The sequence below is a fragment of the Sarcophilus harrisii genome, chromosome 1 (genome assembly GCF_902635505.1).
Source record: "Sarcophilus harrisii chromosome 1, mSarHar1.11, whole genome shotgun sequence".
Classification (NCBI taxonomy): domain Eukaryota; kingdom Metazoa; phylum Chordata; class Mammalia; order Dasyuromorphia; family Dasyuridae; genus Sarcophilus; species Sarcophilus harrisii.
Window position 1 is genome coordinate 67,093,683 of NC_045426.1, and position 20,540 is coordinate 67,114,222.

The following is a 20,540-nucleotide window of genomic DNA, read 5'->3' on the forward strand; positions in this document are numbered from 1 at the left end:
AAAAAAGAAATGAAAAAGAGCCCCAACACAAGTAAAGGAAAAAAAAATTAAAAAGTAGAAAAAGTACCACTTCATTCTTGTCCGTGTGTTTTTTTTTTTTCCTTGCTTCAAGTTAATGTTCTATACATTGGCTTGCCATGTTAATATTTTTGTTCCTCCCCCAAAAGGCAGATTTTTTTTTTTTTTGTTTGAGGATATGCTGTAATATTTTATTCATTTATTTGTTTTTGGTCTCTGTTTGTCTCCAGTGGAGAAACGATGTGACCTAGTGGAAATCAAGGATATCCACAGCGAACACTTATATTCTGATGACTTACAGGCCAAACCCTGAGCAGTCAATCATACAGTGCTTCTACTTGTCGAAAGAAAAGGAAAACAAGTCTTGCTGTTACAAAATGTCCTATCACTTCAAGCCAGTTCTTTTGAACTAAAAGCTCAGTGGTCTGCCAAAGAAAATAGCATTAATAAAACGTGGGCAATCTTCTTCTTTTTTTTTTTTTAACTTTTTTCTTTTTTTTTTTTTTGTTTTTATTTTGTTTTATTTTTTTTTTAACTTCCTGAAGAAGGTGCTCCTTGTGTAGAGAATTAGAGTACATTGGGTGCAGAGTGATGATTGGAGTTTAGGGTCAACTTTGCTGTCCGCTCCGAAGATTTTACAGGCGATTTGCTCTTTGCTTTAAGAAGAGAAAGTGATATTGGAAAAAAGTCAGCACTTTAGATTAAAGCAAAGCACCCTTCACAAAGCCACAAACAAGAAGCAGGACAGAAAGTCCATGGCTTGTAGCTATCCTCGCACCTGCGGAAGAAGTTATAAGATATTCGCTCATCTTGCAGATTTCCAATGCTCCTTATTAGGCTGTTTTAAACACATACATATATATACTTAATTAGCTCGCCAGCTCTGGTGCTCATGAATGTCTTGGCATGCACTGCAAATAACAACACATACAAAGTATTTCAGTCCCATGAAGGCTGTCTTGTTTGTTTTCAAACAATGTAATCCCATGTTCAGCACAAAAGGAGGGCTAGATCCAAGAACCTTTCCCCTCACAGTGCTCCTTGAGAAATTAGCCCTGCAGTCACTTGGTGATTACAATAATGGCAACTCCAAAATACATCCCTCTTTTAACTGGTACAGGCATTAAAAGACATAAAGCAAGCTGAGAGCCATGGGCTCTGTATTGCTCTAGAAAGTGTATGCTGGGAACTTTGTAGCTTAATTTGTATGGATATTAGCATTTGCTTATCCTCAAAAAGTTTCTTTCTTTGAATCGAGGGTGGCCCTACTGAACCTATGAAATGACAATTTTATATGAGTCCCTGAGTTTTCCAGTGTTAGAAGGGGACTGTACTTTGTACATGTAGTCATGAATATGAGGATAATCCATTTCAGGCCCATGAATCATGCATTAAACTAGAACCATTAGTAGGATATCAAGAATTAAGGACGTATCAGATATGTCTTTTCTGAAAATCATTTGGATAGGGATTTTTGTTTTTTAAAATCTTATTTTTGATTTCTTTGAAAAAATTAGTTTCTTAGGGTATTTTGCAGATTCACACAGGCCATGTAGTAAAAAGTGCTAACCTAAATGTACACCTTGAGTAGATTATAACTTCAATGAGATCAGGGGCTACTTTTTATTTTTCCTTTGTAGCCAATATCTTCTGTAAGTGCCATTAATGAGCAATTAAGCAAATATCTATTGAAATGAATTGAATGGAAATTTTATTTTTTATCAAATTTTTATCTTGCACTTGATTATTTTCAGTTTCTTTTTGTGTGAAAAAATTAGAAATAGTACAATTAAATTGACCATTTTTATGCTTATGTGATACACATTTCTAATAATAGAAAGACCATCTTGAGTCAAAAAGAATAAATAATAGGATACTATGAAAGTGGTCATTAGAAAAGCTCAGCAAAGCATCTGATTTTGGTCCCATCTTCTTTGAAATGAATGAGAATAATAAAAGGTATAGTTATACTAGAACCATTTCTCTGGATTATTTAAAGAATGTATTTGAACCTGCACAAAAATCATGTCTCCCAAATATAAATACTATATCATTAATAAATGAATTTAATTATTACAAATTAAAGGCATTTTTTGAATAGACATGCTCCTTTTAGAGAAGCCTGACTGAATTGGTCATTGCATTAAGGGTATTGCTATTTTGTTTTGGCTTTTGAATTTAGGTTTAGGGTTTTTGTTTATTTTTTTTCTTTTTCTTTTACTCTTCCTGGTTTAGGAAGGTACTGATGTTAATAAACAAAGCAAGCAGGTCAGGCAATTCATCCTCAAAACGTATCATGGAAATTTTTAAAAGTAGCAGTTTTCCCTCTAATGTCACTATTTTCTTTCCTCTCAGCAATCACTGAGAATACAGATGCTCTGATTCACCATGCTGGATGCAAGGGCCTTTCCATACAACCATTTCCTCATATAAATTCTTCACTGGAAATGGTTCCACAGCAGCAGCTCTCCTCATGGGATACTAAAGTAGCATCATTTCTGACACAACATTTTCTACAATACCATATCCAGTATGTGCAAGTTAAAGCAGAGGCTGAATAAATGAGATCAGTTGTGAACAGATGAAACTATAAAATGCTAGGATGTCAGAATGAAAAAAAGCAAAGGATTATGAATCTATTTTTAAAAAATCTAAATTCCTCTTCAGGCATATAGTGCAGCATAGCTCTCCTAAATGATATATTTTCTTTAAATAATTCTTCCTTGCAAGATATATATATATATATATATATGTATATTACAAAATGTTTTTATCAAATAAATATTTGCAGGCTATGATAGTAAGGACAAGTGATGAAAATAAAGCAATGTATTCTTAATTTTTTTAATATAATAGAATTTAAACTTAATCAATCTGAGATAGGCTTTCTGTATTTTCATGTCAGATTCACTTTGTTGTATGTGCATGTATTTGTTTTGAGCAGATTGTGAATATATGCTTGTATATGTGTGTCTATATGTGTGTATATATATGTACACATATACATACATTTTAATAAGATAATGCAAATATTAAAGATCTGTTTTTATAATAATGATAATGATAGTAAGAGCTATCATTTATAGAGAGCTTATTATATGCCAGATACTGTGGTAAGTGCTTTACAGTTATTATCTCATTTGATCCTCAAAGCAACTCTGGGACATGTATTATCATTATCCCTATTTTAGAGATGTGGAAACTGAGGCAAGTAGGAGTTAAACCACTTGCCTAGGATCACATAGTTAATAAAGGTCTAAAGCTGAATTTGAACTCAAGTCTTCCTGACTCCAGGATCAGGACTCTATCTGCAACATCACTGAGCTGGCCATTGTAACATAGAGGGCTTAAATGTAATCTAGTTTTTTTCCCAAAGCATATATTATGAATACTAACTATTTATCTCTTAATATAGAGGTAACTAGCTGGTTCATTGGAGAGAATGCTGGGCTTAGAGTGAGGAAAGCTCATATTTCTAAGCTCAAATGCAGTCTCAGACATTAATTTAGCTGTGTGACCCTGGGAAAGTCACTTAATACTGTTTGCTTCAGTTTTCCCTTCTATAAAATGAGCTGGAGAAGGAAATGGCAAACTACTCCAGTATTGTAGTCAAGAAAACCCCAAATGGAATAATGAAGAGTTGGATATAACCGCAAAAACATCATAATATAAAGCTATTTTTAAAGAATATTTTATCACTAAACTTTTCCTAATTCATATTCTGTATAAATATTTTTTGTGAACACTATTCTATGCAGTTGCTTCTAGAAGCCACAATTACTGTCATTATCATTGAAGATGAAAATAATTTCCCAAGTGGCTCTGAAACTAGGCTTAACTATTGGTTGTTTATATCATATTTCTTTCTGTTTATAAGAAATTAAAGGAATGTTGTGAAACCTTGTAATTTTTTCTTTGTTTTTACTGGCTAGAGTAATAAGCATGTTAAAATGTATGATGATGAATGACAACAGTTAAGTCTTCAGAGAGAGTCTTCAGAGAACTTTCAGAGGTGAAAATTACCAAAAAACCCAAACATCATTAACAAATAAACAAAAAAATTACACTGTCATATATGGAAAACAAAACAAACAAACAAACAAAAAAAAAAAACATGGCAAGACTAAAAATAAGTTGCAATCATGTTTTGAAAATACTCTTTTTATAGAAAGACCTTAATTTGCCCAGGTTTGAGGAACCTGTGAGAATTCAAAGCAACTTGAATTTTATCTAATAAATATGGCAGTGATGGAAAAGCACAGTTTAGCAGTTTATTTATTGATGAAATAACTTTGGGTTCTTGAATATAAATTTTTCTGAATTAGATTTATCTATAGGGAAATCAGTTATGAGGAAAAAAAGTGTGCAAAATAAAAATAAAAATTATAAAGCTGGATTTCTCATTTTTCCCATTTTTTTTAGCTCCCTTACAGAAAATCTCTCTCTCTCTCTCTCTCTCTCTCTCTCTCTCTCTCTCTCTGTCTCTCTCTCTCTCCTTTTTCCCTCCCTCTCTTGCAGAGAAATATTAGCATGATTCTCTTCATCTCTTCATCTACCTTCTTCAATCTCCAATCTCATAATATGTTCCAGAATTTAAATAAATGTTAGGAAAACACGATGAAATTTCTGCATGTGTGTATTTCACAATACTTTTTTTTTCCAATTCCACTATACAAAATAATATAGTTAATAATCCAAACTCTAAGATAAACTTTTATATTATAAATAAATAGCTCCCAAAGACATGTTTAATTCTGAACATGTCCTCTTGAGGAGAGGACAGCATGGCATTCTTTATTTTACTTGATCTCTCATCAAAAACTCATTTTCTAATCCTACTTTTGCCTTTTGCTCCTGTAAGAACTTGAACAAGTTATTTTGTTTCTGCAGCCTCATTTTCCTTACCTATAAAAGGAAAGGATTACATGTTATTAATTATAAGGTCCATTAAATCTCCAACATTTCTTGAAGATTTTGGCCTTAGAATCAAAGCACATAATAAAGGTCTTAGGATATATGTAGAAGTATTTCATTTTCATCTGCTATTGGCATATATACATGTATCTGTTAAATATACACATAAATGTGTGTGTATGCATATGTATTTGTACATAAACATTACTTTTATATATCATATAAAGAGAGTTCAACAAATCTTTTAAAATATTTCACTATCTTAGCTGATATAGATTGGCATCTATCTTATAACTGGATTGTTTGTTTCCAAACAATTCATTTACATTTCCCTGAATACTTGTCTGGTCTAAACTGCAACTACCATCTGTTCTTCACTCTTCAAAATCCTTTAAAATTTCATTTTCTTGCCTTTCAAATTGAGGGCACAAGGCAGAAAGTTGTACCCCTTAGCATTCTGAAGAAGTGGTATTTATTATTCAGTTAGTTTTCATAAAATATATTATTGCTTTTTTTTTAAAGACTATACTTTTTGGGAAGATTTTCCTTGGTTGAATTCTGTGATTTACTTTTTTAATTTTGTTATTTATTTACTTATTTTTTTTTTTTTTGCCAACAATGGTTAGTGGAAAGAGTACTGGATTTCATGTCAAGAGAGATGTTCTTGCATACCACTATTAATAAATGTAAAGCTTTAGGAAAGTTTGTCATTTAAAATCTTATGGGGGGGGGGAATATAGTCTATGAGCACATCATTAAGAAGATAACTTCCACATTTTGGCAAGACATGATAGAACTTTTTTCGAGGTCTAACCTGGAACTCAAGTTGGACATAGACCTTGGCTGAACTATCAAATGGTAGCACTGACATTTAATAGAATTCAGTAGTCCTTTGGCAGAAGTGTGTATTTCTTATCCAAATAGTGACAAACAAAAGCTACCATTAAAAAATTTAGAAGAATGGACCACAAAGGTCATGTAATTTATTAATAACATCCACTACAAATGAAGAGAGTACCTTTGATTTTCAATCATGATGTTCATGGTTGACAATAATTATTTTAATAACTCTCACATTGATTTTATAATGCTAGTAATTTTCTCACATCCTGTCATTTCAGATTTACAATAATTTGATCAAATAATCAAGGAAATGCCATTAGTTCCATTTACAGATAAAAAAACAGCATGAGAAAGATTCAATGATTTGTCCAAGTCCACAGGTAAGAATCACCTCTAAGAATCTATCTATCTATCTGTATTTGTCTCTCTGTCTGTCTGCCTATATATACATCTATGTATTTATCATTTAGCTATCTATCCAGTTATCCGTCTATCTTTCTATGTCTGCTTACTTATATATCTACATATAAACGTATATGTAGATATATATATATTTATTTAAAATACGTGTGTATAGCTTCTTCTATTGTTGCTTTCATCACCAAGGGGGACTAAAAACTACCATAAAGGTTACTTTCTAAAATACAACAATAGCCACAGATTTGTTGGATTTTGAAAAGTTAGTACTTTCTTTTGTTTTAAATGTGTGCCATTTTATAACAATTGGTTAAATGTAGATAAAACCATATATTATTGTTTTTAGTATTAATATATGTTATGTATGTGAAATAAGAATGTAGAACATTATATTGAATATCATTTCTTGAGCCCTTTTTATTGTTTGTTTATTTTGTTTTGTCTTCTAGTCTATAAAAAGATATTAAATTGATTAAATCTCCTTTTTTATAGTGTTTGTTTATTTCCTTCTATATTCACCAGAATTATATGAAGAACTAATGTTTAAATGGAAAGAAAAATGGTTATTGAATCCAAGGATCTTCCTATAAGTCTGGCTCTGCCACTTATTACTCAAGGGACTGGCTAAATCCCTAACTCTTTGGGGTCTCATTTTCCATTGCAATTAAATATAAAGGTCTGAACTTGAACTTTAGTTTTAAACTCAAATAGTAACATTATCCTATTGCCCAAGAATTCCTGTGACTTCCTTATTGAATTAAGAAATTTTATGTTAATGTTATATTATTGTATTTTTATTTATTTGATTAAATATTTCCTAATCATACTTTAATCTGTTCTGGATTGTACTCAGAGTATTGCAGGCCTCATCACCATTCACACATCTACCATGCTAATTTACAGTCTCATCGCTTCTCACATCTATATAAGTGTCTTATTTTTCTAATTGGTCTCCTTCCAGATGCTCCCTTTTCCAAGCCATATTCCACAGAGCTGCAAAAAAAAAAATAATTTTCTTAAGGTACAGCTCTCACCATGTAACTCCTTTCCTCAAAAAAACAAAGAAAAACATACAAAAACCCTTTGACTTCCCACTAACTAAAGATTAAAATACAAATCTGTCAGCCAGAAACTTTCAGCGCATCTACATCTTCTCACCACCTATTATTCATCCTCACTTCACAAATCTTTGAGCATATCACTATATATTTCAACCAAACTGAAATACTTTTCTTCTGAACTTGACAGACCTTTTCTTATCTGCTGATATTAGCATAAAATATTTTAAAATATTCTCCTTTCTTAGCTCAGAATCTAATTTCTCTTATTTTCTTTATAGTTCTTTATATGTTATCTCTTTTGTGAATCCTTCCCTGTGACCCCTCTCAGTACTTGGCGTCTCCCTCCCTTTGAATTTCCATAGTATTAGAGTTTTTATTATAACAACTTTTTTAGAGTATAGGGTTACTCTTCAAGGATATTGTCCATATTGTTTGTCTTCTTATATCCATTGACTAGGATGGTGCTAGAGACTTGGTGGGTGCTTAATAAATGCCCCTTGTTGAACTGAATTCACTTTGTTCTCTACTGAAAACAAAACCCATAAAGTGACAGTCTTTGATAGGATTTTTTAATGAGATTACATTAAATGATAAACAAGACTATAATTGTTATAGTATTTTCAAGTTGTATATTTTTAAAAAGTCTAGTTCAAAGCTAGAACAAATTTGGGATACTTGATTTAAAACAAGAGTAGATGATCATATTAATGGAAAACTTCTTTAAGTACAAGATCTATGAGAGCTTTGTACATTGTTTTTACTGCTAGAATGGAAAATAGAGATTATTGGCTTTAAAACCCTTCTTTCACAGAGGAAGAATCTGAAGTGAAAAGACTTATCCAAGGTCATATACTAGTATGGAATTTAATTGAAATGAAAAAAAAACTCACTTTCTAACTTTAAATGTATTATTCTCAATTAGTTTAAATCTTGTATGAAATGATTATTACTTATACCATATTTTAAAAATGCATTAAAATATGAATTTTAATTTTCTTTATTTAAAATGCTCAGATATATTTGTTTAATTTTATGTCTAAGATACTAAATATATTGCTATTAAGGTATTAATATAATACCTAAGATTTATATAATTATTTTGATTTTGCAAATCACTTTTCATATAGTGTCCCAGTTGATCCTTCAAACAACACTGTGAAGGAGGTTTCCTTTATTATGAATGCTCTTTGAATAAATGAAGAAACTGAGACCCAAAGAGAGTGAATTGATTTGAATGAAGTCAAACAAGTGTTAAGTATCTAAAATGACACTTACACCCTGTCTTCAGAAAGAAGACAATATTAGAATGTTATCAATTATGTCATATTTCTAGATAGATTAGTAAATACAATAAGTTAGCTTATTGATTCATAGAAAAAATAACTTTAAAGTTTGAAGTGACTTTAGATACTATTTAATGAATGTCTTTCATGATTCTCTTGGAAGCTAAAGACCCAAAAGGTAAGTTAATTTGCCAAAGGTCACTATGTTAAGAATAGAATCAGAGTTGCAATGATTCCCTTGATTATTACTAATACAGTACAGGTAGATATTCCATATAAGTAACAATTCACAGACAGAAGAATGTGAGTAATTATCTGGATAATTGAGAAAAAAGTTGTGTTTCCAGAATTCAGAATATCCAGATCTTCATTCTGCAATGATTATGTAGTCTAGATTATATTTTGTTGTTGGTTGTAGTGGTGGTTTTGTTTTGGTTTTATTTGTTTTATTCATTTGTGGGTTTATTTATTTTTTGTTTGTTTTGTTTTTGTTCTTTTTGTTTTGGTGGAATTCTCTCTTAGCTTGAATTAGATATTTTTTTAAATAATAATAAAGACAACAAATCTTTAACATTTGCAAATTTAAAAAAATATATTATCCCATTCAAAATTTACAAAAATACTATGTTGAAGATGCCATTTCTGTTTTACTGATGAGAAAACTAAGATTCAGGTTAAATGAGTTTCCCAGAGTCATAGCTAATAAATGGTACAAGTAGAATATGAATCCTAATTCAGGTCTCTAAGTCTGAAACTTTTCTCATAAGACCAGTATATTGGAGACCAATCTCTTTTCCTTCTCTCTACATAGGTTTTTACAAGAAGCAGAGTAGAAGATCCACAATTCAATCCATTAATCTCTCTGTTTTTATCTTAATTTTAACTAACACTTTTCAGTTTGTAAAAGAGCCCTGGACACGTGGTAGGCAGCAACAAACATGACACCCAAAAGCAAATTACTATAATTCTCCAAACCTGAAGTTGAATTTCAATGACATAAACTAACAGGTTTCCACACACAGAGTACAAGCTACAGGCTTTTGTATACACATACATTGATGTTAAAGAGAATAAAGAGTTAGCATGAAGAACCTGTGATAGATGAAAAGTTTATATTCATGAACTAGCCCTTTAAATGAAATGCTAATTTTAAGAAATGAAAGTAACTGGGAAGGAATAGATCATCATCCTTTTATACAATTTAATTAGATTTTTATATATTCTAATTGATTAATAAGAGGAAAGGAGATGACAGAATGTTTTTCTCTAATTATTATCAAAACAATATAAATGCATATATAGGAATATGCTTTCAATCAGTGTATGTATATATATATATATATATGTTACATATTACAATATAGTTCTTATTTCAATAATCAATTTTAATTTTTCAAAACAATCTATTTTACTGGAATCACCTTCTTCTGAAAATTTTTTAAAATAAGAGTTTTTGCTGTGATTTGTCTACAGTAGCAATTAAATTTTTTTTTTTTACATTTTCTCTTTGATCAGTAGGCCTATACCTTTATTCCATCTAGAAGGTTTCTGAAGACAAGAACAAGGCAAAGTTCAACAGAACTATACAAATACATAAATCCTCAAATGTATGGAAGATTTTTTTCTGGACTGAGAATAATACAAACACTCTACTTTTTGTTCACTAGCAGAATCATCAAAACATTTTACTTTTGATATGGTTTCTTTTCTTTTTTATATGTCAATAACAGTGCAGCATATTAGCAGACTGGTAGGGGAAAAGATACAAAAATTATCTCTCTCGCAAATATTTCACAAGATATTTCATTTTAAATCAACCCATTTAGTTTTATAACTCTAGTGACACCAGCAAGATTTGATCTCTGCAAATATGACACATCCATTTAGTCATCTCTGGCTATAATTTCTAAGTAAAATTACTTCCATCTACTGAAAATGTGAATGAAAATTACACTGATTTATGCACTTGGATAGCAGGAAGAGAGGAAAGACTGTCTAAATTAGTGAAAACTCTGAATTAAAGTTTGTTTTAAAATAAATGCAATTTTATTACTTCCAATACATGAAGTAATGAGTCTAATGAATAAGCAAAATGATTTATAATTAGCACACCAATTGCTTATATGTAAATAAATGGTGCCAAAAAGCTTTGAAAGTTTGTTTTCTTAAATAGTTTAAATATGCTTTCTGATATCTTGCTTACATGATAAATTTTCTTAGCAAAACTTTTCCCCATTTCTATTAATAAATACTTTCAGTAGAGTTTGGAAAATAGGTCATAGCTACCTTACTAAGGCATTTGTACCAGAGGAAGGTATATCTCCATGTAGAGATGCCTAGGTTTTAAGTAGAATTTAAATTCTCCCTCCACAAAATTTCTTCTGTCTGTTCCATTGTTTTTACTGACATGGTCATCTCTAAGTATAGTATGCATTCAAATATTTGATAATATTTGGTTACTCTTGGATTTAGGCAGATCTGCATTTGAAATATGCTTCTTTTAAATATTGGTTAAATGAAAGTGGGCAAGCAGTAACTCTATCAGTCTCCTCAATTAAAGGATGAAAATCATGATAGAAGCTATCATTTCAGTCATAATGAGCATACAATAGAATGATGTATGAATGATATGTTGCAAAATTTAAGGTGCTTTATTATTATTTAGTGTATTGATAATTAGTTGACACCATTTCTTCCTCTAATGTCACAAGAATCTTATGAATTTACCTTTCTTTCATAAGAGTATAAATATGAAAAATATCCAATAAATTATGGTGAGAAGAAAATAAGTAGTTAAAATGGAAAAAGTTCAGTGTGTCTTCACTGTAGTGGCAATTTGCAGGAAAAACAGCATGATAGAAATTCAGAGGAATTGTATGTTGAGATAGCTCCTCCTGGTAGTTCATATAGTGTTACTTTAGACTTCAGTACTTTTAGGAAGTTAGCATAGTTTATTAAAAAGAAAATTAAATATATAATCAAATGACATGGGTTTGAATTTTAGCAAGCCACTACAGAAGTTCATATGATTCAGCTGAACAGGACAATAAAAGTTGATTGTTGTATATCCAGTATAAGCATTTATATGTTCAATATTTGATAAGATAAAAATAGGGACTTGATTGTTTCATTGATTGTCAAGACTCAAGAAAGTGTTGGAGAAGGTTGATGCAGATTGAACTGAAAAAAGTGTCCTCTGTGTGTGTGTGTGTGTGTGTGTTTGTAGCTAGTTTACTAAACATTTACCCTAAAAAAAACCACCTGTGCAACTTGACAAATCAATGAATTAATTATCTGGATCTCAGTTTACTCATCTGTAAAATGAATATTTTTAAACATCAATTAATAGTTATTAAAATATTAAACTATAAATCAATATAACAATCCTAAATAAATAATAACAATTTATCATTCCTTACAGTTGGAGGTAAGGAAGTTTTTTTTCAAAGAAGCCCCACCTCTCTTCTATCTCAGAGTGTTCACTACAATTTAGACACTTTACTAAGTACTTCTTAAAACTTTTATCATCATCACAGAATCTCTGATTTCTGACAAGGCTGCAGTAAGTAAAGTTAGGAAAGAGCTTTCCATTCCAGCCAATGCTCTGTAGAAATTTAAAGTAATATTTAGATAACACTGAGTAATTTTTTAAAATAATAATCTCTTTTGATAAAAGAAAATAATTTCTCCTAAATTTTATCAGTTACTGACATCTTTTCAAGCTACTGAAACTGTGTTTCCTAAGCACTTCATTAAGATTTTAAGTTAAAAGGGAGTTGTAAATTTATGTCTAGGGAGGGAGTTTCCATACCAAGAGTTCTCCAATAAGATAAAATCATTAATTCAGATGCTCCTCTTCTTCACTCACCACCAGTAAAGTAGTGCAATTAGTATAACACTTACCTAAGAAAGGCAATACTTTTGAAATTTTAAATTTTGTGACAGCAATGGTTATATATCATGCAAAACTGATTCAGAACATTAGTAACTGGTCAATCATCAGGTCAAATAGACTGGGATATTTTTCCCACATTTAATTATACTACCTGACAATTTGATTCCAGGATTTCAAACTATATAAATGAATTTGGTTGCATTCTCTTCTATTTTTAATATTGTTGTTTCAAAAATAAATTTTAATCTGAAGAACTCAGGGTTTTAAAAAATGTGAATGTTAGAGATGCTGTCATTGCTATTTGCTTGAGAAAGTTGTGTTTTGAGTCTTATTCAAGGCAAAAGTATAAGAGAATGTTTCTCTTAGGGCCCAATGAACTATTCAGTCAAAATAAAAATAAAATTAGTGTCAAAAAGAGGTAGATAGTGCTACAAAACAACTTCGTAAATCCTTATAAAGAAGTTTTTAAAAGGGCCTTGTAGTTGGGGGAAAATAGTTCTTTTACACTGGGCATTACTCGGGGGATCAATGGAACCCAAGTGTAAAGAGTTCATGAAACCAGATGGGAAAAATATTTTATTGTCATTCATTTCTATCAAAAGTCAGCATTTTTTTGTGATCTTTTAAAAGGAAATGTTATAAAGTTGTGCATGAACTTAAACAAATGTGTCTATGACATAAAAAGATTAAAAATCCTTTCCCCAAGAAATCCCAAAATGGAAAAGATAATTTAAAAAATGACTTTTTAAAAGTGGCTAACCTTTGCCATAGTGAAAAATATTTTTCATGAGCATTAAAGAAAAAAGAATGGAGTACAGAAGTTTAGTTGCAGGCAATTTTTACTCATTTTGCATTCAAACATTGCTGTCAAAAGAAGTTCAGGTTAACATGTAAGATCTGAGAATTATACTTAGAATTTAAAATTTATGTCCCAAATATATTTTGAAGATTTGCTTTCAACAAGCTTGGAAGTCTTGTGGAATATTAAATTATGATAAATATATTGATATATAGGAGAGATAATTGTTCTAGAATGAGGAAATTTCTGAAGATGAGATGAAAAATTGCTATGTGAACTTCTATCATATCATATATTGGGGGTAGTTAAAGTGGATTAAAATTGTACATAAATGCAACAAATGTTTAGGGGAAAATAACTTCCAAAAATACACTTAACATGTGAAGAGTTAGGTAGTTTTATGATAAATATAGAATGTTTTAGAATCCAATGCACTCAATTCCAAATCATATAAAATGTTGAAGTTAAAATAAGGATATATTTCATATTAAAAGATTTTTAAAGCTGTAAAAATTGAAAATGTTGATATATATATATCTATATATATATATATATAGATATATATATATCAACATTTTCATTTCCTCTAAGAAATTTACAGATTGTTATTAATTAGAATTGCCAATGATATGGCAATGTGATAAAACAAAATGACTTACAGAAGTGATTTTTGTTTGTTTTTTAAAGCATCATTAGACAGAAAGTATATTTTGAGTATGCACATTTTAGTATAGACATAAAATAAAAACACAGTTTTCAATATTGTAGAGTATTTTGAAATTCTGGTGATATTTTCTTTCTAGCTACAAAATGTTCCAGTAAGGTTTTCACTGTCTTCTTTTGAAGCATAAAATAATTATATCTTCTACTATTGCCCTTCAGATGCAGTGCCTTTTAATTTGCTATTTATAATGCTGGGATAGGGCAGATGAGAGCCTACTTTTATATAGTATAGCTCAGCTTCTAATGTAAATTACAAAGCAGGCAACAGAAATGCAGTGTCTACCAATATCTCCATTATTTGAAACATTCAGCTAAAATCAAAACAAATCAGTCATTCACACCTGCACACACAATTGTGGAATTTCAGTTCAATTGGAATTTGTCAGCACATGGCATTTTTCAGTCTTAGTGAAAATGTCTGTCATTGTTAACAAAGTCACATGATGAGAAACCTGATTACTAAATATTACCTAAATTTATATAAAAAAAAATCTTTAACATTCAAGGCACACATGATTTCATTGTATGAAAACTTTGAATATGGCTAAAGTTCCAAAATATTTATTTGATAATTGTGCCAAAATTGCATATTTGAAACAACATAAAAGATATCATTATAGTTAATTTTAGAAAAGGAGACAAGAATAAATAAGCAGAGTGTATGTTACCTTGGTATTCATGAATTTTTAAAATACCTAGAGCAAGACCCTTAAATATTGCACAGAGCCCCTTTGAGACATTTATGGTAATACATAGGTAAGAGTCTCATAGGATGAGAAAGCATGTATTACTTTTGTTTTCAGACTTGAAGAAAATGCTTCATCAATGAGATCAAGTATTGAAACTTTATGCTCTGATACTTTAAATCAGCAATAGTTTATATATGATAATAGGTTAGCTGGGAAAAAAAAAAACTAACAAATATATTATTTATGTTTTTAATGCATGAAAGAGTCTGAATTCTGAAAAATTTTCTCTAATAATAGAAATGATAGGTAGCATATATATACGTCTATCTACATATATATTATTTTAAGATTTGTAAAGTTTTTATATTTGTTATAACTCAAGGGATCCTTGTATGAGGCAGGGTCTATTAGTATCCCCATTTCCAGGAGAGGAACCTGAGGCTTTGGTTAGTTAAATGATTTTTCTCAGGTTCATATAGATCTGAGAGATGACATATTCAGGTTTTACTGATTAATATTTTAGCATAAGACTTCCTGTTCCACTTAATCATTATCTAAGATATTTCTTTGATATATGTCTTAACTCAAACATATTTCTTGTTTATAATATTTTCAAGCACATTCATTTTGTTGATCTCTAAATCTTCAGAGAGCCATTTCAGCTGTTTTTCTTCTTCCTGTGAATAGGATACCACCATACTCCTCAAACTTGTACTAAACTGTATAGTAATTGCTTTGTAATTGTCTCAATTTGTTGATGAGTTATCTTTTAGGCATCATTTGTTCATGGAGAAGTATATAAATTGACATTTCCTAATTATTATATGTTTACATTTTTCTTTCTGATGAACTCATAAAACTACATATTATCTGCAAGTCCAGTTTTTTTTTTCCTTTTTCTGTTCTTAAAAGGATAATAAAAATTAATAGTTTCTAGGATGAGATCTTTTGAGCTGGAGATAACTTAGGAGCCAACAAGTTCAATATTATTTTATGGAGAGGAAATTGAAATCCAAATTGGAAAAGAGAAATTGTCCAACATCAAATGATAATAAGTGACCATAAGAGTTTCTGAACATTTGTACTATGACTCTAAATTTAACTCTAATTCCTTTGTACCATTTTCAATAAAACAACAAACTTATAGTGGTAATGAATACTATGCATCAGAACTAAATAAGCAAATACAATCAAGCATACATATGCATACATATATACATGTGTGTGTATCTGAATTGCACTAAATCTATTCATCATGATGAGCTTGAGGGGCCAGTTTACTATATTTTAAGAAAAAAAATAGTCAGTAGATGTTTTACTAGTCTGATAAAAATGCCAAATAGGAAAGAATGCATCCCTGGTTATTTAGTTGTATATTGGAGAAAATTAAGAGCATTCATTTAAGTACCCAAACCAAAATGATTTTATTTTTTTCATGTTTTCTTTTGTTTTTATATATTATTCTAGAAAATAAATTTAGTTTCTAATTATTTTAAATACTAAAATATATTTGGCAAATATAAATAAAGATATGAAGTGCTCTTTTGGTGTTTTCAATTAAATTTTCCTGGAAAATGATTAGTCATGATTTGGGGGGTAGGTCATAGATCATGTTAGATATATTTGTTTAATGTATTATAAAATATTAACTATTTCAAACTATTTGTTATTAGTGATTTTGCATTAATGCTATTTTCTAATAATGCTTATAGGATATTAAAATATATTTTTCTGTTGTTTGTTTTCTTTTTATACAGCAAAATATAGGTGATTGTTGAAAGCATAAATTGAATAAAAGTAGCTCCATTGAATAATCTTAATCTCTTAACTGTTTTGTACATTCAAAGTGCATTTTTCCTTCCTTTCTCTTTTTTTCTTTTTTTTTTCTGCCTCTTTCATGGTTTTTCTTAATATCTCTCTCTCCCTCTTTCTCTCTCTTTGTCTCTCCTCTGTTTCTTCCTTTTTATCTCTTTTTGTCTCTCACTTTCCTCTCAAAAAAATGACAGCAATGACAAAATCCTTATGATTTAATCTCATCTTCCTAATATGATCTAGTGATTACTCTTGGTAGTGAATTGAACATTAGTGTAATATCATCAAGCATAAAATATTTGCTCAACAAATTAAAGAAGAGAAAGTGCTAAAAAAAAATTTAAAAAGAAAAAAAAAAAACAAAAGAAAGGAGTCTCCCCTCATTCTTTAGCTAGTATATTCTTCAAAAAAAAAAAAAAAAAAAAAAAAAAAAAGATTGTGTTAAATTTGAATCTCTTTTGAAAGTTTTTTTTTTCCTCATTCTTTTCCCCTCCCCCCTTTTTGGCTCAATAGAATCAGGCTCAGTAGTGATATATGTTTAATAATTACCTCTTTTAATTCTTTTAGTGTTAACTACTCTTATTATTAGTACACCATATGAAATCTCATTGATGGGGCTGGTGCTAATTGTAGTTGATGTAATTGGAGCCTCTCATTTTCATTTTAAACTTGTTCTAGATAACCTAAGTAGTTGACCTAAGATTACATAAGAATTCTATCTAACAATGTCTCAGTTATTTTCTTTTTTTGTCACTCATTTGCACTTTAGGTTCCACAGCAGTAATATGAAAAAAATTTAATTAAATGGTCTTTATCCTACTTTTTTTTTTTTTTTTTTTTTTTTGGTGAGGCAATTGGGATTAAGCGACTTGCCCAGGGTCACACAGCTAGAAAGTATTAAGTTGTCTGAGAGCAGATTTGAACTCAGGTCCTCATGATTTCACAGCTGGTGCTCTATCTACTGTGCCACCTAGCTATCCCAGTATCCTACTCTTAAATCTATGATCCTGGTATTTTAACTTCCTCTAGCAGTAGAATAGTTTACTGAAAAATGACTGGACAACAGCAGGCTTGTACATTTATTCTTTTTCTTTCTAATTTGGCAAGAAAATATGAGAAAATCATTTCTCTTTATTTCTGTCCTTATTAAAAAATGCCAGATTAGTCATCAATATCTATAAATCTGACCAGGTTGCTATCTGCTCAAAACTATTCAGTAGCTCCATATCCTACAAAATAATTTCTTTATCTCTTGTAGACAGATTGTACAATACAATGCTGTGCTTGGAGTTTGGAAGACCTTAGTTCACATTCTACTCACGTGATTACCTACATGTGAAAACTGATGGACAAATCATCTAAATTCTCTTGACTTTAGTTGACAAAAGAAGTTAGTCTTCTAACTTCTCTAAGTTACTTTCCAGCTCCAAATCTGTGATACTAAGGTCATAAAATTCTTACTTACCTTTCTAATTTTCCCTAATACCATTCTCACTTATAAACTCTTCATTTCAGTCAAACTGGATTTATTATTGTCACAAAATAATCAGCTTCTAGATTTAAAGGAATTTCAATAGTCAATAGTCCCTTTTCCATAACTCAATAAGAGTGTCCACCCCAATATAAATGACAAAATATTATCCCAGTTTTATTCAAACATTTCTAAGAAGGAAGAATAAGTTACTTATTGAGGCAGACCATTCCATATTTGCAAGGTTCTCATTTTTAGAATATTTTGCCTGACATCAAGGCAAAAGTTGTACTAAATTGTACTTTTTAGCTGACTCCAAACATATTTTTTTCATACCACTGTGCCTTTAGATATGTAGGCCTTTCTACCTAGAATTATCACTGAAGATAACAATTTCTGACCCCTGGAATGATTAACCTTGGCTATGAAGCCAAGTTTAGATACAACTTTTTTTTCAATGAAATTTTCCCTGTACATTGCAAAATAGACTTCCTTCATCAGAATTCACACTTCTTGAAAATTTCTCTTTTGTACTTATAATACTTCATTTATTATTATTCTAGATTCAACTTATTTGCATTAACACAGTTCCATGCAAATGATGTTTAATAAATATGAAAAAATTAGTTCAAACCTTTTTCTGCCTCTCTGTCTCTGTCTGTCAGTCTCTCTCTCTCTCTCTCTCTCTCTCTCTCTCTCTCTCTCTCTCTCATTCTGCTATAAAATCATTCCTGGTTACGACAGACTCTGTAAAACTGCCAAAGCCCTTGGTAGAAAAGATAGAACGGTGAGATCCTGGCTTCTGGCCACAGTATCAGCAGCTGTCACCCATCCCCAGAGCCATATTGTTTGTGGTCACAAACACTACAGCCTGAAAAATAACTGTAGCCTTCACCCCAGCCAGCTGTCTCCCAGATGTTTATCATTCTTCACAAAGGTTAACAGGTCAGAGGGATGAGTGGATCAGCATAAATCACTCCTCATGATTAGTGAAAACATCTACAGAATGACAGAACTACAGAACCTCAGAGCTAGAAAAACAATCTAATACAGTCTGCCTAAGAATCTCTTCTATAATTTCCTAGTGAAGTCATCCAATTTTTGCTTGCAGATCTTCGAAGAGGAACAATCACCTATTTTCCCTTCCCTTCAACTTTTGCAACTTTCTTATCAAGCTATTCCCCCTTCCCTCCCTATGTGTACTCATGCACACACACGTGCACGCACACACACGTGCACGCACACACACACACACACACACACACAGAAGTAGGCAGATTGATTTGATTTCCTGAAACTTCTGTTTCTGTTAGTTCTGCTACTTAATGCTAAGAACAAATATAATTTTGTTTACAAAGTCTTTTTACCTTTACAGTATAAATTATCATATCCCCTTAAACTTTTCATTTTCAGTTTATGAAACTACTCAATCTACATGTGATATGTTTTTCTCCTTTAATCATCCTCTCCTTTCCAACTTTTAATTATCCTTCTAAAATATGACACCCATAACTTAGTATGAAATTCAAATATAATTAAAAGGTCATAGACGTCAATAAGACATTAGCAAATCAGTGTTCTAGACTTTATATATCTCTCAATGTTGTTTATCCTTTGTTCTTTAAGAGGATCACAACATCAGGGAGGTGATGCCATGACATGCAAATGAATTGGATTTAAGTGAGGGAGAACTGTGCAAATACAATGGGATGTTTACATTCTTTTTTTTTTCTTTTTGAATCATAATTGCTGTCACATTCTGGATTCACTCATATTAAAATCCATTAAAATTCCCAGAAAATCTTTTTTGTTTTTTTTGTTTTTTTTCCCCCATATAGCCTATTTTCTGGTCATGTTATATCCTTGAATATTTTAAAATTATTTTTGACTCACTTGCATGAATTTTCATTAAATTCTACTTTAATTAGATTTGGACAATGATTTTATCCAGTTGAACTGTTTTTGCATTCAGATTCTATCATTCAACATGTTACTTAGTTTAGCAAAGTTAATGAGCATATGATGTTGATTCAGAGAACATGAGTACAAATTACGTCTCTAACACTTACAACCAAAATATATTTGAGAAAATCATCTAACTTTCCTGGCCTCATGTTTATCTCACGAATGAGGGGAATGGACTGCATGAATTCTGAGGTCATTCACAATACATAAATTATTTTATTATTCTAAAATCCATCTACTTTTTTGTCCAATTAATGGATAAACTAACTTAACTGGCACAAGGATTAAGATAGATCTCCAATTTACTGGAGATTTCCCTCCATCCTAGAATTAGAGTATTTTGGGAGGTAGTGGAGTCCTAGTCACTAATGGTTATAAAGCAATGATATTGATCATCTCTTCTAACTGTCATTTTTTTTTTGAGATTGACCTATTGATAATAAATCAATATTTATTGATAATTCAATAAAAATAATTTTAAAATATAGCCATCATCTTTCATTTTTCCACATAGATATTGCACAATAATTTCAAGGGTTTTGCTGACATCTTTGTAAAATTCATCTTCACCCTTTCATTAATTGCCCATTCTAATAATATTTTCTCCTCACCCAACAAAAAAAAAATGAGGTAAGTTTTTATTTATTCTT

At 30.4% G+C, this 20,540-nt stretch overlaps 1 protein-coding gene across 6 annotated transcripts in view; it reads right to left on the reverse strand.

Moving 5' to 3' along the window:
• Window positions 1-475: 475 nt before the first annotated feature.
• VSTM2A (V-set and transmembrane domain containing 2A) overlaps window positions 476-20,540 on the reverse strand; it is a 33,061-nt gene continuing 12,996 nt past the window's right edge. For 2 of the 6 annotated variants that reach the window (XM_031957136.1, XM_031957159.1), the window contains one exon: window positions 535-796. In XM_031957136.1, the coding sequence (XP_031812996.1) occupies window positions 720-796 (77 nt within the window). In that variant the 3' untranslated portion in view covers window positions 535-719. Of the gene's footprint in view, window positions 930-20,540 lie in introns of all 6 variants that reach the window. The other 4 variants (XM_031957144.1, XM_031957163.1, XM_031957128.1 and 1 more) reach the window with 3 other exon arrangements.